The sequence below is a fragment of the Homarus americanus genome, unplaced genomic scaffold (assembly GCF_018991925.1).
Source record: "Homarus americanus isolate GMGI-L3 unplaced genomic scaffold, GMGI_Hamer_2.0 scaffold1024, whole genome shotgun sequence".
Taxonomy (NCBI): Eukaryota; Metazoa; Arthropoda; class Malacostraca; order Decapoda; family Nephropidae; genus Homarus; species Homarus americanus.
The window spans coordinates 10917890-10938411 of NW_024715228.1; the positions used below are offsets into that span (position 1 = coordinate 10917890).

At 36.2% G+C, this 20522-nt stretch overlaps 1 protein-coding gene across 1 annotated transcript in view; it reads right to left on the bottom strand.

The window, feature by feature from the left end:
• Nucleotides 1-4534: 4534 nt before the first annotated feature.
• LOC121856873 (zinc finger protein 860-like) overlaps nucleotides 4535-20522 on the bottom strand; it is a 36871-nt gene continuing 20883 nt past the window's right edge. Inside the window, exons 4-5 of the mRNA XM_042352649.1 lie at nucleotides 16286-16490; nucleotides 4535-4853 (exon numbers count right to left, since the gene is read on the bottom strand). Of these exons, the coding sequence (XP_042208583.1) occupies nucleotides 4535-4853; nucleotides 16286-16490 (524 nt within the window). The remainder of the gene's footprint in view (nucleotides 4854-16285; nucleotides 16491-20522) is intronic.

The following is a 20522-nucleotide window of genomic DNA, read 5'->3' on the forward strand; positions in this document are numbered from 1 at the left end:
GAGCAGAACTCCCAGCAGGTGTAACATTATATCACATTTTCAAGGTATAAAGAGCAGATACTAAATTTGTGGGTATATCCTCCCCAGGTAGTCCTATTAACTAATAGAGAGACTACAAAAGAGCTGCATTAATGAGCATAATTAACCCCTCTTATATAAAATTATTATACAGTATGCCATTAAGTGACACAATGTCCCTGTTACCCAGAACTGTACATTTTGTGGGTAAGAAATACTTCATACACACTGAGATTTCAAAGAGCCCAATAGTGATGCAATGGCATAAGTCAAACAGCTAAGGCCTAATTTTTTTTAAAGTATAATGGTTAGTTTCTATTTACTGTACATCATGGTATTGCAACCTTTCTTGAATGCAATGTATGAAGAATTTATAAGCTTTGATAATAGTGGTGTAAAAATGGAAGCCTTCTCATAATGATTTGGATAACTTTAAAGAGAATGTTGTACTAAATTCAAGATGTTTGGTTTTATGTGCAATTATAGGTTCAAAATGTATACACAAGCACATGAATATAAAAATTGATGGAATAAGTTTTCCTATGACCTAAAACTGTCATTTTCTAACTGTGTGGTACAGAATACTTACAGCTAAGAGTTTTAGGTTATTAACACCATTTTTACAATACAACGAGAGAGAGAGAGAGAGAGATTTTATATATATATATATATATATATATATATATATATATATATATATATATATATATATATATATATATATATATATATATATATATATATATATATATATATATATATATATATATATATATATATATATATATATATATATATATATATATATACAGTCAACCTCACTTTACGCGGTCCTTCTCTGCTTCACGCTTACGCTGTGCCCTGCCAGAACCCAGGATGCTCACATTCCGCGGTGGGTGTACCCTTTACACCGTGAAGTATAATTTTTTAATTTAGCTCATAAAATTCATACAAATTATCCGCCAGAATATAATTTACATTGCTGGAATTTCTTACAATTTGATGATCATTTTGAATATAAACATCATAGATTTTGCATTAGACATACAAATTTTAGATATAATGTTTACTCTTGAGTAAATATGTTATCTTTGTGCAAAATATATGATATTTATATTCAAAATATTCCTGGTCTTACAAGGAATCCAGCAATGTCAATTATATTATCCTAACTTTAGTCTGATTTATTATTTATTACTAAAGGTAAACAGTCTGGTATTCCCACACATTTATCTAGTAGGGACGCGGTGGGGGGTGGGGGAGGAGGAGGACCATGACCACCATCTGTTACCGTGTGAAGAATATTTTTTTTTATTAACTGAAGATTTTTATTTTAGCTCATAAAATTCATACAAATTACCCGCCAGAATATAATTTACATCTGGAATTCTTACATTTTGGTGATCATTTTGAATATAAACATCATATATTTTGCATTAGACATAAAATTTTTAGATAAAATGTTTAATCCGAGTAAGTATGTTTTCTTTTGTGCAAAATATATGACGTTATATTCAAAAATATTCCTGGTCTTACAAGGAATCCAGCAATGTCAATTATATTATTCTAACTTTAATCTGAGGTATTATTTAATACAAAATGTTAAATCTAAATTTTTCACCCAACATCTCTTGAAGGAGGATTGGGGGGTTGGGGAGGGTTGGGACTGACCACGCGGTTGGAAGAGGGGGAGGCAAGGTGGGGTACTTTGATTGACAGATAGTGTCGAAGTAATATTTTTTTTTTTATTAACTGAAGATACATTATTTGTTTTAGCTCATAAAATTCATACAAATTACTCCGCCAGAATATAATTTACATTGCTGAATTCTTACAATTTGGTGATCATTTTGAATATAAACACTATATTTTGCATTAGACATAAAATTTGTAGATAAAATGTTTAATCTGGAGTAAGTATATATCTTTTGTGAAAAATATATGACATTTATATTCAAAATATTCCTGGTCTTACAAGGAATCCAGCAATGTCAATTATATTATCCTAACTTTAGTTTGAGCTATTATTTATTACTATACCTGGTTTTCCCAAAATTTCTCAGAGAGGGAAGAGCCAGCAGTGTAGTGTGAGAGGGGGAGGGAGTCGTCCATTATTTGAATGGACATTAACTTGGCGACTGTATTTCTATTTCTTAAGTATTAATTGTGTGCATGTACCATCATAAAATTAAGATGTTATTTTTACTAAACATAGTTATGTGTCGCCAAAAAGTGGAGTTTGGGGATCGGCCTGACTCCATTTCAATTAATCCCATATGTTATGTTATTCACTTTACGCTGCTTCGCTTCTCGGGTACCTCCGGTTACATTAACTGCCATAGAAGTAACTGTATATATATATATATATATATATATATATATATATATATATATATATATATATATATATATATATATATATATATATATATATATATATATATATATATATATGAAAAGCCTTTAACATAGTAACTTCTTCATGCATATGGTAACATGTGAACTGGCTTTAAGTTAGTAAGAGTAATAAACCTGGTCAACGAGTCAAGAAATATTAAATTTGTAATGAAGTTGGAAGAAGAGGTGAAGGCATGGCTTCAACAGTGCTGATATTGTGAATAGTAGATCTATGTTGAGTTATGGACTGTGAGGGTAGAAAGGCATGTGTTGGTTTGACTGGTTCACAATTAACTGGGGGCAGGACATCCGAGTTACTGTACACATTCTGGGTTACATTTTGATGGAAAAGCTGGTCTACATATTCAGAGGTAGTTTCTGTAATGGCTGTCTCACTAGGCCTTACCTCCTCAACTTTAACCTTGGAATTAGATGCTGAGAACTCCCACACATTTCTCAAGATGATTTTGTGGCTGGGACATGTACATATTTTGCTGACCTTGCTGATCCATCTCTTCCTCCTCAACCATTCCTGTCACTCTGTTTCCTACATCCAAACTCTCAATGATCTCAACATTTTCTAATAATAACTCATTATTAGTTGTGTCCAACTGCTGTACCTCTTGATTAACCAGTGGGTGGCCAAACTGATCCTTACTCACATCAACTACAGCTCTTTTTCCTGTATTCATCTCCCCCATACTACTGCTTATATGGTTGGCTGACATGTGGTTTTGTGTTACTGTGTGTGTAGACCAAGGCAGTACCTCCTGACTATATTGGGCACACTTGGAGTGTCAGTGATAAAAGGAACAGAAGTAACAACAACAGATGGTGATGGATTTAAGGTTACTGGTGTTCCCCGGTGTTCTCCACAACTAACACTCACCAGACTACCATTCTTAACAATACGGTTGTTAACTACAACATTGTTCACAACCTGTTTATTGATAACTACCCTATCATTATTAGAATAAGATCCACCATTAACAAGGCTGATGGTTCTGACTGGAGCAAAAGTAGTTACACCTGTATTAGCAACACTACCCACTGTCTGAAGCCTAACACCTTCTAGCTGCTCCCCTAATCATCAACTTGGCAGAATTATTCACTGAGGTTGAGGATGTACCACTGAAAGATGATCCAATGGCAGCATGGGCTACAGTAGTTACTGGCGAGGTTATGTCTCGACTTACTGAAGTCCCTTCAAAGTTGTCTGCACTGGTTGTATAAGTGGACAGCTGCTGATTATTTCTACTTACAAGTGAGGCACTACCATGGTAAACTTTGGCCAACCTTCCATCTTGACCCTGAACATACTCAACAACATAAACCCCATGACCATTACTGGTGTTAATGTTAGAATCTGGCCGAGTATTTGAAGGAACCGTTGTTACCTCAGAAGTAATGTTGCCACCAGGCTCCAGTACACTATACCCTGGTCTCCCATAGCATTTCAGAGGTTTCTTGACTGTAAACCAGTCATGTTTATTCCCTGATCCAGCATTCTGTTGCCTCGTCACAGATGACAAGATCACTTCATCAGTGAGACTTTCCATGCCAGCACATATTGTAATCACTTCATCTGGGGATATCTGGTCACCCACAAACTCTGTACAACTACCTACAATTTGGGTTGTCACTTCCTCTGTCACTTGACTAATGATATTATCTACCTTAGCACCTTCCATATTACTGACATTACTTATGTCTGCTGAAACAATAGGTTCAGTGGCTTTCTAAACTTTTAAGATCAATATTAATGGTATTCCAAGATGATCTTATATTGACCTTAGGCAGTGAATTATGTTCTGGCGGTGGCTGGAAGACATATGTACGCAAATCGTCCATAGCAACTTCCTCAGTCACAACCTCTTCCTCAACTCCCTCCTCCAAATAAGTACTCTCATCTAATTTTTTTTCACGAGTCTTCTCCCAATTGGTTATTCCCTCTATATGGTTAAGTCTCTTTTGATTCTTGGCTGAACTTATTTTTTTGGACCTGATAAGCAGACCCGTTTTGCCATTGGTTACTTGTTGGACCCCCAGAGTCCTGACCATAGTGTTAGATGATATCTGACAACCCCCTACATCTGTAAGGTCACCTGACTGAAGAGACTCATCTGTATGAGAGCCTCCTCCTCCTTCTTCTTCTTTCTTCTTCTTCTTCTCCTTCTTCCTCTTCATCATCATCCTCATTCTCTTCCTCACGATCACCTTCCTCAAAGTCAGTCCATATCTGCTCTTCTTCCATCTGAGCAGCAGCTTCAGGGCTAATAATCTTTAGAGGCTGACGGGTCCTGGGAGGTTTTCTTCCCTGTGTCTTCTTCATGCGATCTGCCTCTTCCTGTGACAGGATGATGATGGCTCCTTGGGTCGTCAACAACTTGCCATGTCTTGTTCTCAAATGTCGTTTGTATGTATTGCGAGTTTTAAACCTGCAAAGAATGTTAAGCATTGCATGAAAATATAATCATGTTCATTATGTAAAACATCAATTTTAACCTTAAACTTCATTGTAAGTTTATAAAAGTTGCTAAAACATCCAACTGCAGTATTTCTTGAAGCCTGAACATTAGCATGGTTATAGGGAAGTCTGGCAATTTAGCCCTCAAAATGATCCTTTTTTTTCTCTCTCTAAAAGAATAAAGTCATGAAAAGGGATCCTGGCTCTGTATATTCACTCACATCCGTTACCAACGCAAATGCCTAAATATATGGTGTGTCTCTCACCAACAAGTTATTTTTTACAATAAAGAGGGTTCTTCAAAATATGCTACTCACTGAAGATGAATTAGAGTATAAAGAATTATACATGATTGTCAGTACAGTACCATAGAATACAGGGTTATCCAGCACCTACAGGGATTGAGAGGTGCCGGAGAGAGATTTTCCTACAATGCATACTATCACGGCCTGAACTCGCAAATTCATGTCTCGGAAAAAAAAAGAACTTCTTTACCATGTATTCCACTCTACTGTATATAAATCACATGGCTTAGAAAAAAAGAAAATGTAATATAAAACTATAAAATAAGAAAAATGAATAGCATGGGTGCGTATGTGTAGTAAAGAAATAACAAAAATGTAATATGTAACTATAAAATTAAAAAGGATAGATGTGTGTGTGTGTGTCATTGGCTCGCGCTCCTCTCACTCTGAACGGGATGTGACCACCTTCACTTACTGAGCACAGCCAGATACGCAGCTCCCGGCCCGAGGAGAATTGACATCCTATTTTTGAAGGACTTTCTACCATATTTCTAGTCTACCTAGGGGGGGTTACATCCAACACCAACATGTAGAAGAAGGCTGAAAATAATGATATCCATAAAAAAAAAAAAAACGCATTTTGCCCGGGGTGGCATTTACCCTCATTTTATGATATGCTATGCATCAAATTTATTGTTTATCATAGCAATAAACATGGCAGCTCATCCTTGTTGTGTGCAGTATTCAAACATATGATTTTTACTGATTTTGGAGGAATTTTAATTTTATTACTGTATATACAGGGTGTTCAGTAAATACCTTTCATAATTCAGGGGTGTATTCCTGAGACATAAATAAATATAAATTACTAAATGACCAAATTGTCTCAGGAATACACCGCTTAATTTATGAAAGACATTTACGGAACACCCTGTATGTATGTATGTATGTATGTATGTATGTATGTATATACACACACATATATATATATATATATATATATATATATATATATATATATATATATATATATATATATATATATATATATATATATATATATATATATATATATATATATATATATATATATATATATATTTTTTTTTTTTTTTTTTTTTTTCATGTAAATCCACAATGAAATGAGCCTTAGCTGCCTTTATTCAAGACCTAAAGCCAAGGTAATTCGCTGTTTCATTTTCCCTGCAGATTTTATATATATATATATATATATATATATATATATATATATATATATATATATATATATATATATATATATATACATATATACAGTAATTCCCCGCCTAACGCCGTTTCACTTAACGCTGCTTTATCATATAATGCGGTGCCTCGCCAGAGCTGAACTTTCACTTAACACGATTTTTTCCACACATGTGAGTGTCCAGCTCGAGACGCTATTTTTAGATTTGCCCCACCCGCCACCCTGCCTGACTCTGTTTTAGCTCATAAAATTCATACAAATTACTCGCCAGAATATAATTTATATTGCTGGAATTCTGATAATTTGGTGATCATTTTGAATATAAACATCATATTTTGCATTAGACATACAAATTTTAGATAACATTTTTTCTGAGTAACTATGTTATCTTTGTGCAAAATATATGACATTTATATTCAAAATATTCCTGGTCTTAAAGGAATCCAGCAATGTCAATTATATTATCGTAACTTTAGTTTGAGGTATTATTTATTACAAAAAGTTAAGTATTCTGGTATTCCCACACATCCTTGGGACGGTTGGTGGGGGGGGGGGAGGGAGGGACGACCGACCATCTGTTACCCTGTGAAGAATATTTTTTTTTTATTAACTGAAGATATTTGTTTTAGCTCATAAAATTCATACAAATTACCCGGTCAGAATATAATTTACATTGCTGGAATTTTATACTTGATGATCATTTTGAATATAAACATCATATATTTTGCATTAGACATACAAATTTTAGATAAAATGTTTTCTGAGTAAATATGTTATCTTTTGTGCAAAAATATAGACATTTATATTCAAAATATTCCTGGTCTTACAAGGAATCCAGCAATGTCAATTGTATTATCCTAACTTTAGTTTGAGGTATTATTTATTAAAATTAGTGGTTTTCCCCAAAATTTCTGAGAGGAAGAGGGCAGTGTAGTGTGAGAGGGGAGGGAGTTGAGTCCATTATTTGAATGGACATTAACTCACTGTATTTCTCTATTTCTTACGATAATTGTGTGCATGTACCATCATAAAATTAAGATGTTATTTTTACTACAACATAGTTATGTGTCTTCAAAAAGTGGAGATTGGGGTCGGGCCGTTTCTTATTAAAATTAATCCCATATGTTCTGTTGTTCACTTAACGCGGATTTCACTTAACACGGGACCCTCTGGGTTCTATTGACAGCTGCTATGGGGTACACTGTATATATATATATATATATATATATATATATATATATATATATATATATATATATATATATATATATATATATATATATATATTATATATTATACACAGGGTGTCCTATGCTCTAACAATGATCACCAACGCCATAACAAGCATAACTCCAGCTGTGCTTGAACGTGTTCTTCAGCAGTGGAGGACACGATTGAAGAGTGTTTTCAACAGAATGGTAGTCATGTAGAGCATATTATATAAAAAAATGGATTTTCATATATTTATTTTTCCTATGTATGGAAATGTATGGGACACCCTGTATATATATATGTATATACAGTCAACCTCGCTTACTGCACCCTGCCAAAACCGAATGCTCACTTTCCGTGGTGTGTACCTTTTACGCGGAGAGCGGCACGGCAGGGTGCGACAAGGTCGCCCAGTCATCAAAACATACACGAGTTCTTCACCACCCACCACAGCCGCCCAAGTCAGTGATAGTGATAATGAGTAGAGGATATGGACTTATATGGACTTTGAGGGTTTGACAAAGAGGCCCTGCAAGCTTGTGGTGGATAGTGATACAATTGATACATGAGCCAATAATCTGCTCCTCTGCTCGAACCAACCCTCATCCCCGTGCCCAGCCATCTTTTCTACTAATGTAAGTGTTAAAAACCTAATATTATTGATATTTCTTAATTATTAATTGTGTGCATACCATCATAAAGTTAAGAAGTTATTTTTACTACAACGCAGGTATTGTGTCTGAAAAAGTGGAGTTTGGGGTGGGCCCGGCCTCTATTTCATTAATCCCATATAAAAAGTTGTTCACTTTACGCGGGCCGTGGGCTGAATTAACCGCCGAAAGTGAGGGTTCACTGTATATATATATATATATATATATATATATATATATATATATATATATATATATATATATATATATATATATATATATATATATATTACTATATATATATATATATATTTCATGTAAATCCACAATGAAAAGGATAGATAAATTTGATAAATCGAGACCTTAGCTTTGCTTTATTCCAGTTGCCCTGAAGATGTTCGAATATGACCTAAACTAAGGTGTCTGCTGTTTCCATTTTCCCGAGATTTTATCATATATATAATATATATATATATATATATATATATATATATATATATATATATATATATATATATATATATATATATATATATATATATATATATATATATATATATACTGTAGTGATGATGGATGGTGTTATATGTGGTGATGATGGATGGTGTTATATGTAGTGATGATGGATGGTGTATGTAGTGATGATGATTGGTGTTATATGTAGTGATGGTGGATGGTGTTATATGTAGTGATGGTGGATGGTGTTATATGTAGTGATGATGGATGGTGTTATATGTAGTGATGATGATTGGTGTTATATGTAGTGATGATGGATGGTGTTATATGTAGTGATGATGATTGGTGTTATATGTAGTGATGATGAATGGTGTTATATGTAGTGATGATGGATGGTGTTATATGTAGTGATGATGATTGGTGTTATATGTAGTGATGATGGATGGTGTTATATGTAGTGATGATGGATGGTGTTATATGTAGTGATGATGGGTGGTGTTATATGTAGTGATGATGGATGGTGTTATATGTAGTGATGATGATTGGTGTTATATGTAGTGATGATGGATGGTGTTATATGTAGAGGATGATTGCTGTTATATGTAGAAAGATGATGATTATGTTAGTATGTAGTGATGATGGATGTTGGTATGTGGAAGATGATGATTGGTGTTATATGTAGTGATGATGACTGGTGTTATATGTAGTGATGATGGATGGTGTTATAAGGAAGATGATGATTAAAGTTATACAAAGTGATGATGGATGGTGTTATATGTAGTGATGATGATTGGTGTTATATGAAGTGATGATGGATGGTGTTATATGTAGTGATGATGGATGGTGTTATATGTAGTGATGATGGGTGGTGTTATATGTAGTGATGATGGATGATGTTATATGTAGTGATGATGATTGGTGTTATATGTAGTGATGATGGATGGTGTTATATGTAGTGATGATGGATGGTGTTATATGTAGTGATGATGATTGGTGTTATATGTAGTGATGATGATTGGTGTTATATGTAGTGATGATGGATGGTGTAATATGTAGTGATGATGATTGGTGTTATATGTAGTGATGATGGATGGTGTTATATGTAGTGATGATGGATGGTGTTATATATAGTGATGATGGGTGGTGTTATATGTAGTGATGATGTTTGGTGTTATATGTAGTGATGATGATTGGTGTTATATGTAGTGATGATGATTGGTGTTATATGTAGTGATGATGATTGGTATTATATGTAGTGATGATGGATGGTGTTATATGTAGTGATGATGATTGGTGTTATATGTAGTGATGATGATTGGTGTTATATGTAGTGATGATGGATGGTGTTATATGTAGTGATGATGGATGGTGTTATATGTAGTGATGATGGATGGTGTATGTAGTGATGATGATTGGTGTATGTAGTGATGATGATTGGTGTTATATGTAGTGATGATGATTGGTGTTATATGTAGTGATGATGATTGGTGTTATATGTAGTGATGATGGATGGTGTTATATGTAGTGATGATGGATGGTGTTATATGTAGTGATGATGGATGGTGTTATATGTAGTGATGATGATTGGTGATATATGTAGTGATGATGGATGGTGTTATATGTAGTGATGATGGATGGTGTTATATGTAGTGATGATGATTGGTGTTATATGTAGTGATGATGATTGGTGTTATATGTAGTGATGATGGATGGTGTTATATGTAGTAATGATGATTGGTGTTATATGTAGTGATGATGATTGGTGTTATATGTAGTGATGATGGATGGTGTTATATGTAGTGATGATGATTGGTGTTATATGTAGTGATGATGGATGGTGTTATATGTAGTGATGATGGATGGTGTTATATGTAGTGATGATGATTGGTGTTATATGTAGTGATGATGATTGGTGTTATATGTAGTGATGATGGGTGGTGTTATATGTAGTGATGATGGATGGTGTTATATGTAGTGATGATGATTGGTGTTATATGTAGTGATGATGATTGGTGTTATATGTAGTGATTATGATTGGTGTTATATGTAGTGATGATGATTGGTGTATGTAGTGATGATGATTGGTGTTATATGTAGTGATGATGGATGGTGTTATATGTAGTGATGATGATTGGTGTTATATGTAGTGATGATGGATGGTGTTATCTGTAGTGATGATGGATGGTGTTATATGTAGTGATGATGGATGGTGTTATATGTAGTGATGATGATGTAGTGATGATGGATGTCGTTATATGTAGTGATGATAGGTGGTGTTATATGTACTGATGATGGATGGTGTTATATGTACTGATGATGGATGGTGTTATGTAGTGATGATGATGGGTAGTGTTATGTTATATGTAGTGATGATGGGTGGTGTTATATGTAGTGATGATGGATGGTGTTATATGTATGATGATGGATGATGTTATATGTAGTGATGATGGTGGTGTTATATGTAGTGATGATGGGTGGTGTTATATGTAGCGATGATGGGTGGTGTTATATGTAGTGAAGATGATGGATGGTGTTATATGTAGTGATGATGGGTGGTGTTATATGTAGCGATGATGGGTGGTGTTATATGTAGCGATGATGGGTGGTGTTATATGGAGTGATGATGGATGGTGTTATATGTAGTGATGATTAAACAATAAAATAATAACAGTTTAATGCTAAAAAAATATAATTTGCTGTACTGTTGTAGTGAAAAACATGGTGGAACTTATATACACCGTTAATGAACTATTGATGGATGAAGAAGTTTTGGTGAATGAACAGTGAGAATGTGGAGCCTCCCGGAGGGTGGCGTCCTACCGTTGCCTAGCGGATGAGCCACCCGGAGGGCGGCGATTCTGCTAGTATAATATATTTTCTTAATAAATAGAAGAAAGACAGTTGGGTTTCGCTACTAAAACCCTATACAGTAGAACGTTGATATAACGCGAGACACTTCCCAAGAGAGGTCACTTTAAACCAAATTCACACTAAATCAAAGTGTTGTTTCAATGGAATAATTTAGTTTGGTACTTGAGAGAAACACAAAATACTTAAAAGACTGAGAGTCTACGTAGATGCACCTCAGCCCATCTCCTAGAATAAACAAAACATTGTTTTTTGTATTATTATGTTAAAACAAACACTCATAAATAAACTCAGCTGATTGTAGAGGCAGTCGATGATGACATGCCATATTCTTTACAGAGTGCATTGGTTCTAATGCCTTCTTCATGTTTCATGATAATTTCTGCACTGTATATTATCAATATGTTAACTAAATTTCAGAATGAGCAATAATTTTAATGTAAAAATGCAAAAATATTCAAGAGACCAACAAATTCGATGTTCACTCCACTGTAAAACTGAGAAGCGTTAGTGGGTGATTCAATCAGCTCAAGGGCACACAAAAACTGTTCTCTGTACTGTATATATTATCAATATGTTAACTAAATTTTAGAATGACCAATAATTTTAATATAAAGAATGCAAATGTTCAAGAGACCAACTTTCTTGATATTTACTCCACTGGAAAAGAATGCAAACATAGAACCAATTAGTGTATTGGCAGACAAGCCGATCAGCTGATGCGCACAACAAAGCGCGTTTCTCGTAGGGCTGTTGTTAATTGAAGTTTTGTTCATTAATGGAACTGAAAATCCTTAGGGGAGGTAATTCGTTACCCGAAATTTCGTTAATTGAACCGTTAGTTAATCGAGGGACCACCGTATTCTTGTATGATCAGCCACTTACGGTGTCTATTTTATCATTGATAATATAAAATATTAAATACTGTACGTACTATAACAAGTATAGAAATAATGCGTCATGTTCCCGAGTCTCGGGTCCTCTGTGCATGGGTGGCATGAGGCTGAGACGCTCGAGGGAACTTAGGTCATAGGCTCGCACGCAATGATTGGTTATTGCAGTCATGTCACCTCATGGGACATCTGTAATTGGCTGATGCATCTTTAGATGAACCCCCCCCCCTCACCTCAGGCTAGCCTCAGAGCAGGCTCAGTGCATAATTCTTTGTCACCAGTCCCCCTACAAGGTTCATCTGTTGCTCACTTCTGTTTTGTGTAGTTTTTTGTGCAGTACTGTACAATTGCTGTACATAGGACACAATCAACCTAAAACACAGCATTTAAGCTGTGTTAAGACATCAACAGTGATTTCAGTGTACGAGTATAATTTTACTGGAAATTAACATTGCATGAACTCAGTATATACACTACCTCACATAGCAGTGGCCATTGTTTGTGTACCACACATTACTGTACCAAGACACCCTCAAGTAAGTACAGTACTGTACGCACCTAATTCTATTCCTATAATTCATGAGTCGGTAATTTATGAGGATGTTCATTATACAAACTATATGTTTTCTTTAATTTAAAATTCTGTAAGGAGTAAGAAGGTGAGGAGGGAGGGAGGGAGGGGAACTGACTGCACACGCCCCAAAAAAGTTCTTCGTCGTCTCCCCGTGCTTGCCTTTACTATTGTAAAAAAAAAAAATTACCCCCTGTACTTTTTTTATTTATTAATTAATAAAGATATGTTTACTGTAATATTCTGTGCTTATTAATACTTGTACCCTTCATATACAATACTTTTTATAATGTATCAGTACTGTAATGATTAAATAAAAAAACTGGTAAATTTGGCAATGGTTAAGCTAACCCGCCACCTACTCCCCCTCCCAGTAGAGAGGTCTGGGTGAAAATATTGCCTTATCATTCGACTTGTCATGTAATTTTGACGTCAAATTAATAATTATACATCGTATTTTTTCTAATGTGTTTAATATTTTATATTAACCATGATAAAACACACACCATAAGAGGCTGATCATATGAGAAAATATAATAATAAATGTTGGAGAGTGTGTGTGTCACCTCTCCCTGCCCCCTGCCTGCACCTTGCCTCCCCCTGCCAGCACCTTGCCTCCCTCAAACTCACAGTGTCTCACACAAAAGACTATATGTATGATGTGGTGTAGTGGTAATAATTAATGAATAATAAACAATATTGTATTGTTAATGACAGTACAGTATTACCCAGCGTTTACACGGTTTCACTTTCCGCGATTTCTTATTTACGCGGTACCTTGCCAGAACCGGACTTTCGACTTTCACTTTCCGCGGTGCATCTACTCATATATATCTACTCATATACGCGGTGAAGCATAATTTTTTTTTTTTATTTAGCTCATAAAATTCATACAAATTACCCGGCCAGAATATAATTTACATTGCTGGAATTCTTACAATATGATGATCATTTTGAATATAAACATCATGGATTTTGCATTAGACTTACAAATGTTAGATCTAATGTAATAATTTGGTTTACACAAAGCAAATATTTTATCTTTTGTGCAAAATATATGAAGTTTACATTCAAAATATTCCCTGACCTGCAAGGAATCCAGAAATGTCAATTATATTATCCTAACTTTAGTCTGAGGTATTATTTATTACTAAACGTTAAAATCTAGTGTTTTCACCCAAACATTTCTCAGAGAGGTAGGAGCTAGTGAGCTGGGAAGAGGGAGGGGGAGGGTAGATTTGAGTCCATTATTTGAATGGACATTAACCTGACGACTGTATTTCTCTTAAATATTAATTGTGTGTGCATACCATCATAAAATTAAGATGTTATTTTTAATACAACATAGGTATTGTGTCGGAAAAAGTGGAGTTTGGGGGTCGGGCCAATCTCTATTGGAATTAATCCCATATGTTCTGTTGTTCACTTTACGCGGTTTTCACTTTCCGCGGTACCCTGTGGGTTCAATTGACCGCGTAAATCGGGGTACTACTGTACAGTAGTTTGATGAATAGTTGTGATAATTGTAGTACGCTGCTACTTTTCAAATGACTGTCAATGACAATGCAATATTGCTTATTTATTAATTAATACCACAACATCACACCCAGACACCTAAAACCCCCATATTGTATGACATAAATTTATGAATGGTTTCCATTATCTCTCCAATCACCCACACCTTTCAGCTTTCTCAATCCACATTTTAAAATCTTATGTAACGCAATGTTGAAGGTATACAATGTGATAAGTGTAAGTATAAAAAATACTGTATTTTAGCTTTCATGTTTATTCAAGACATCTTCAGGTCCTGTATCAGGTCAGCTATATGAGACCAACAATACCCCACCCTACCTCCACCTGACATTGTGTCAGGTCAGGTACATGAGATCCACTAATCCCCCACAGCCCCAAGGGAGTGGAAAATACCAGTCTTTGCTCTAACACCCAGCACAAAGAAACATTCTGAGGATGTGGGATCGTGTTTGTCTGTGCAAGATACATAGTTTAAACACTCAGAAAGTTTTTCCAGTAACCGGAAATATTTCCGGGGATGGGGGATTTTTCCGGGTTTGAGAAAGTCGTCCGGTTAGCCGGAAATCTCTCGTCCACAGAAGTGCTCTGCACCAATTGTTACGGCTAATGGGGATATCACTGTATTGTGCTTGGGAGAATATAAGTCAAGATATCACCATAAAACATAGGTACTTGTTAGCTGTGAGAAGGCTGTGCATGTGGTACTGTTACATAAGAAACCGTAAAATTTTTGGAAGTATCATTTCAATGCTCTAATGCGACTTAGAAATATAGAAAATGAATAATAATAATAATAATAATAATAAAAAAAATGGAGAAGAGAAGTGAATTCTGTGTGGGTGAGGTGGAAGTTAGGGTGGGTGAGGTGGGAGTTAGGGTGGGTGAGGTGGGAGTTAGGGTGGGTGAGGTGGGAGTTAGGGTGGGTGAGTGGCTGGAATACCGAGACAAATCCCTTCCTCCGCTCCATTAAGCCTACAACCCCTTCAACACGACAGTATGTAATTTCACCATAATACCCATATTACTTAGGTTCATTTGGTGCCAGGTTAATAAAGTATTAATGTAAAATAATAATTTTTCCCGGAACCCCCCCCTCCAAAAAAAAAACACTCAACTCCAGCTGAGTTATTACATCAATATTAAATTCCCGGTGCTTTGATTACAAACCATGATGCCAGCGCTCTCTATCTCTCATGCTCACCACAAATGTCATTAGTACATAGTTAATAACACTGTACTGTATTTCTCAGCACTTGATAAATAATATTCTAATATATTATGCATCTGTGTATTCCCTGGTTTATTCATTAGTCAGTTGTCTAAGTGTACAAGTAGACAAATTAAGCCATCATGTATCACTCAAAGATATGTCTCCATATCAATTATTATACAGTATGTTACAGCGACCCAATGTAAGCTGATTTGCTGAAAGCTTTCTCTCTCTAGGTACACATCCTGAGCTATCAAGGGGTATTACTGTACATGTCATATCACATATACCCCAAATTACATTCATTCTTGTGAGGCAAAATTCCTCATTATAAACCATTTCACTATAAACTGCTTTTTTTCTGGAACATATCCCCAACATATAATGAGGACTCCTGTACTTATCCTATAAATTCCCTTCAGTTACATGTGGCCACTTTTTCTTTGTGAATCATTTTAGACAACAGACACCAATATGAAAATCTGAACACTGAATAGGAAGGATAATATAAAACTAGTACAAGTATTCACAAAATACCTCATAAGGCAATCTGAGCACTCATAAGGAGACTCCCCAGTATGACGCCGGCGGTGTTCTTTGAAGTGTGAAGGATGGCGAAACTTGCGGTCACAGTCCTCACATGTAAACCGGGTTTGGTTGGTGTGGATCAGCATGTGGTAGTTTAAAGAATGCTGACGTGTGAAAACTGCCTCACAGATTCGACACTCATATGGGCGGATACCTAGAGAGTAAAACAGTCAAATAATAATATTAATAATAACAACAATAAAAAATAACAAAAAAAGAATAAAGCACAAAATCCCATTTTATGTTCAAGAGGCCTATAAGGTTATTCAACCAGAATGTCACCTTGGACAATTTCACTGACCAATCTCGCTATAACAAATCCTTCACTTCTGCCGACTTCCTTGATAATACCAGGGAGGTGAGTGGTATCTGAGTTGCTCCTCACTGGCTATTATGAAATAGTTCTTCAAGATTATATCAACATTTATATCATGACAATAGTTTAAAGCAACCTGTGAATCAGAAGCAAAGTATTGCATCTTCAAGGATAGAGGTGGAAAGAAACTCCATGTGGTTCTCAACATGAGCCCCCCAAAAGGAGTATATAATGTGAAACAAGCACTCAAGTTACACAATCTTCATTACGAACGCCCGCTGAAATATGTAATTCAATTTGAGTAATGTATTGCTTAACCATGTGCAATAAGGAACCCTGAGTAATACAGCATGAAAAGTGCCCTAGTATGTCATCTTAACAACGCAAGTAAATGTTTTTTATCGTTGTATGTGCAAATTGCTACTAGCATAACACACTCCACGGAATATGTTCAGTGCTTTATATAATTAATGTGTCACTAACCCCAGCGATTTGTACTGTTCTAAATGTCCACAGTACATGGTAATCGTAGGTCAGTGCTACACGTACCCATTGTTTTTAGCGATGGAAGCTGTGTCTATACTAACCGTAAGAACCTAACATGTCTTATAACCTACATCCTCCTCCCTGTCCTAATCTCCCCAACCACCTCCCAGTAAACTTCCCTTATTGTGAAGGTGAGGTCAGTCTGTACGGACAAAGGGTCCTCCTTCCACTGTGCCCATTACTGATGACTTAGTTACAACCGGCTTTGTTCTGAGACTGGGCAAGCATGTCAAAGTTGCATTACAGCAAAAAGAGTAAGATAGTTTATGTAATGATGTACTTATTGGCTTGAATTTATAGTCAGTGAAGTAACTCGTACCGAGAGTGCCGAGTGGCTAATGATTAGGAAAAGGTTAAATGTAATGAAAGCTTTTGTTCATTAAATAAGTGTTTAAATAATAACAGATTACAGGTAAAGTAACTCCTCATCACACTCCACCTGCCTCACCCTACCATCCCCACTCCACCCCACCCCACCCGGCATGTCTGCCCACCTGCCTCCATTGCCCCGCCCCGTGTGACCTCACTCATTTCCAGTCTGTGTTGTCCTGTAAGCTATGCTTTGAAATTGATGGTTTATGTAATTGATATGGTGATACTTGCAGAGCTTCACTCAGTGTATTTTTATGTTAGAATGATTTATAATGCACCCTGACACATGCTGACAAACAGTCCAGCTGTAGTGAGCTAAGCTACACTCCCCAAACCAGCCTAATGAGAACATTGTCTCAATGGAACTCATAGTTGCCAAACATTGACTTTATGTATAAAGTAATTTTTTTTTTTTTAATGGATGCACTTCCAACTAATCCATCATCCCTTTAGGATAGTCTTTCTCTGTCAAATGTCACACACAGTACCGCCCCATGGCCAGCCAGACGTTGGAGATAACTAGCTCACTTGGGTATGACCTGACGTCGCATGGCCAAGCTGTATGCAGTGATTGGGCAGGATGACAGCATCTTATGTCACAAGATGCAAACCCTTGGACGACAGCAGCAATCAAGAGGTGACGATGGGCCGTTGACTCCAACCATAAGGAACTGGAACAGCATATACGAACAGAGGGAAAAGCAGCGTGATGAATGCAGCACTTCACTTCTCTCAAGTCCTCCCTTGGACTAGGATTAAGGAGATTTTATACTTTCTTTTTACTTTAGGCAGTCAAGACGTACGGAACGAGGCTGTGACGAGGTGGACCCTGCAGCACCACACGTTAAACCCTGGCCGGCCAAACCAAGGAGGGGATTTCCACCGAGGGTCCGTGGGACAGGGCGGACCGGTGCCTGTGCAGCTCTAGTACCGAGATCGGGTACTGGGATGCTGATCCTGCCCCACACGTCGTCCAGTGATGGCACCCATCCCAGTGTGACCGGCTACCCCCGGCCGGATTGGCGGAATTACTGAAGACGAAGATAAGAAAATATAGAAATAGATGATGCTTAAACATAGAAGAAACTCAGATGGAACTGGAAAACCCACCTTAAGAATGATAGAAACTAATGCAAGAGGAAAGTTGGATTATAAACCACCAGGAGGAAGTGAGAAGGTGTGGTGATAACAACAGATGGAAGAAAACGTGCAAGGTGTGGAGACAGGACATACAAGGTGTGGAGACAGGACATACAAGGTGAGTTACTGAAGAAAGAAAACGTACAATGTGAAGAGAGAAGAACCTAAGACGTGCTGTGCTGACATCAGAAGAAATTCGACGATGTTGAGGTGGAACATTGGAAGAACCAACCTACCACCGCTGCTGTACTGCCAGCATCCTTGATATCAGCTGGTGGAGATGGTGAGCCATGCTGGGCCACACTACTGTACAGTCAGTTCTGCTATAACGTGATAGTTGTGTTCTTGTAAAATATCGTGTTATAGAAAATCGCGTAATAGAAATAACAGAGCTTATGGAGAAAATAGGATTAGGTGCAGATTACTACTCGAAATCGAAAAAAAATTAGTAGTTAGCCTAACACAAAGGATAGCAGTCTAAATAAATGTTACATTCATATCTAATAATGAAATCATACAGTAAATGTAACACTTTATCTTGAAAAAATATGAATATAACTTGATGGGGGAGAAGGGTGATTTTGAGGTTGATAACATCGAACTTCTCTTCAAGTGTTATATCCTTTCTTTTACGATCATCACCGGGAATTCGATCACCAGAACGCTTCTTGGAGATATTCTTCTTTACCATATTCACAGTTAATACCACAAAATTAGAGAAATAGTAAGCAAAAATCGCGTTACAGCAAACAAGCGTTCGCGTTATACAAATATCGTTCCTCTATTCATAAAACGCGTTAGAGCAAATTCGCGTTATCAAAACACGCGTTATAGCAGAACTCACTGTACAGTCTCTCCTTGACTTATGACGGGTTTCTGTCCCGACAACCAGGCCGTAAGTCGAATTGGTCTTAAGTCGATAAGGCGAAAATAATACATAGAAATTTTAAAATGGGTGTCTCTTTTTCTTCTCAGCACCACGAGAACTCTCACTTTTAAGCTTGCCAGCCATTTTAAAGGGAATTACAAAAAAAAAAAAAAAATTTGTCAGTACACAGCACGATCACTAACGTTGGGACTTGAAAATACGTAATTTGATAAATATTTTACCAGACCACGGCGGTCGTATGTCTGGGTTGCCTTAAGTCGAGGAGTACCTGTATTGTTGTTGTGTATGTATAATGTTTGGAGAAACAAAACAAAAAAAACACCCTAATATGTGAAAGGCGGCACATTTTTTTTATATAATTCCGTACAGTATTTCATTCTGTGACACCTGATAACATTTACCACAGAGGATTTTTTTTTTATTATTTAAGAAAGATAAGTCACTTGTTTTGTACTATCTAATGAAATGTTGTAGCCATACTGCTGATTGGGCTGGCAAGGCCATACAACACCCACTATAATTTGTAAAATGTGAAATTATAGTTTTCTTCAGATACTATTCTAGATATGTAGGATCTTTTTAGCTCATTAACTATCCTAGTTGAGCTCATACTATGGTCACTCAGTGTATGTGTCTTTTCTCCTGGCATAGAAGCTTTGATCTTGGCTGGAGGTATAGTGATTTTTGTCAGACTAAACCAAGCCAGTAGAAAAACATACATACCAGTAACTATGAGGGAAGTGCTACCGATAGGTGGCGATAATTGTTTGTAGAATGTGAGGTTGCAAAATCGTCTCAGTGGGATATTCTAAATACTGCACATGATATTACCATGATCACTGTCTATATGTGTCATCAGTTCTCTGGTATGGAAGCTTTGGTCTTGGCAGGAGGTGTAATGATTGTTTATCAGACCATAGCTT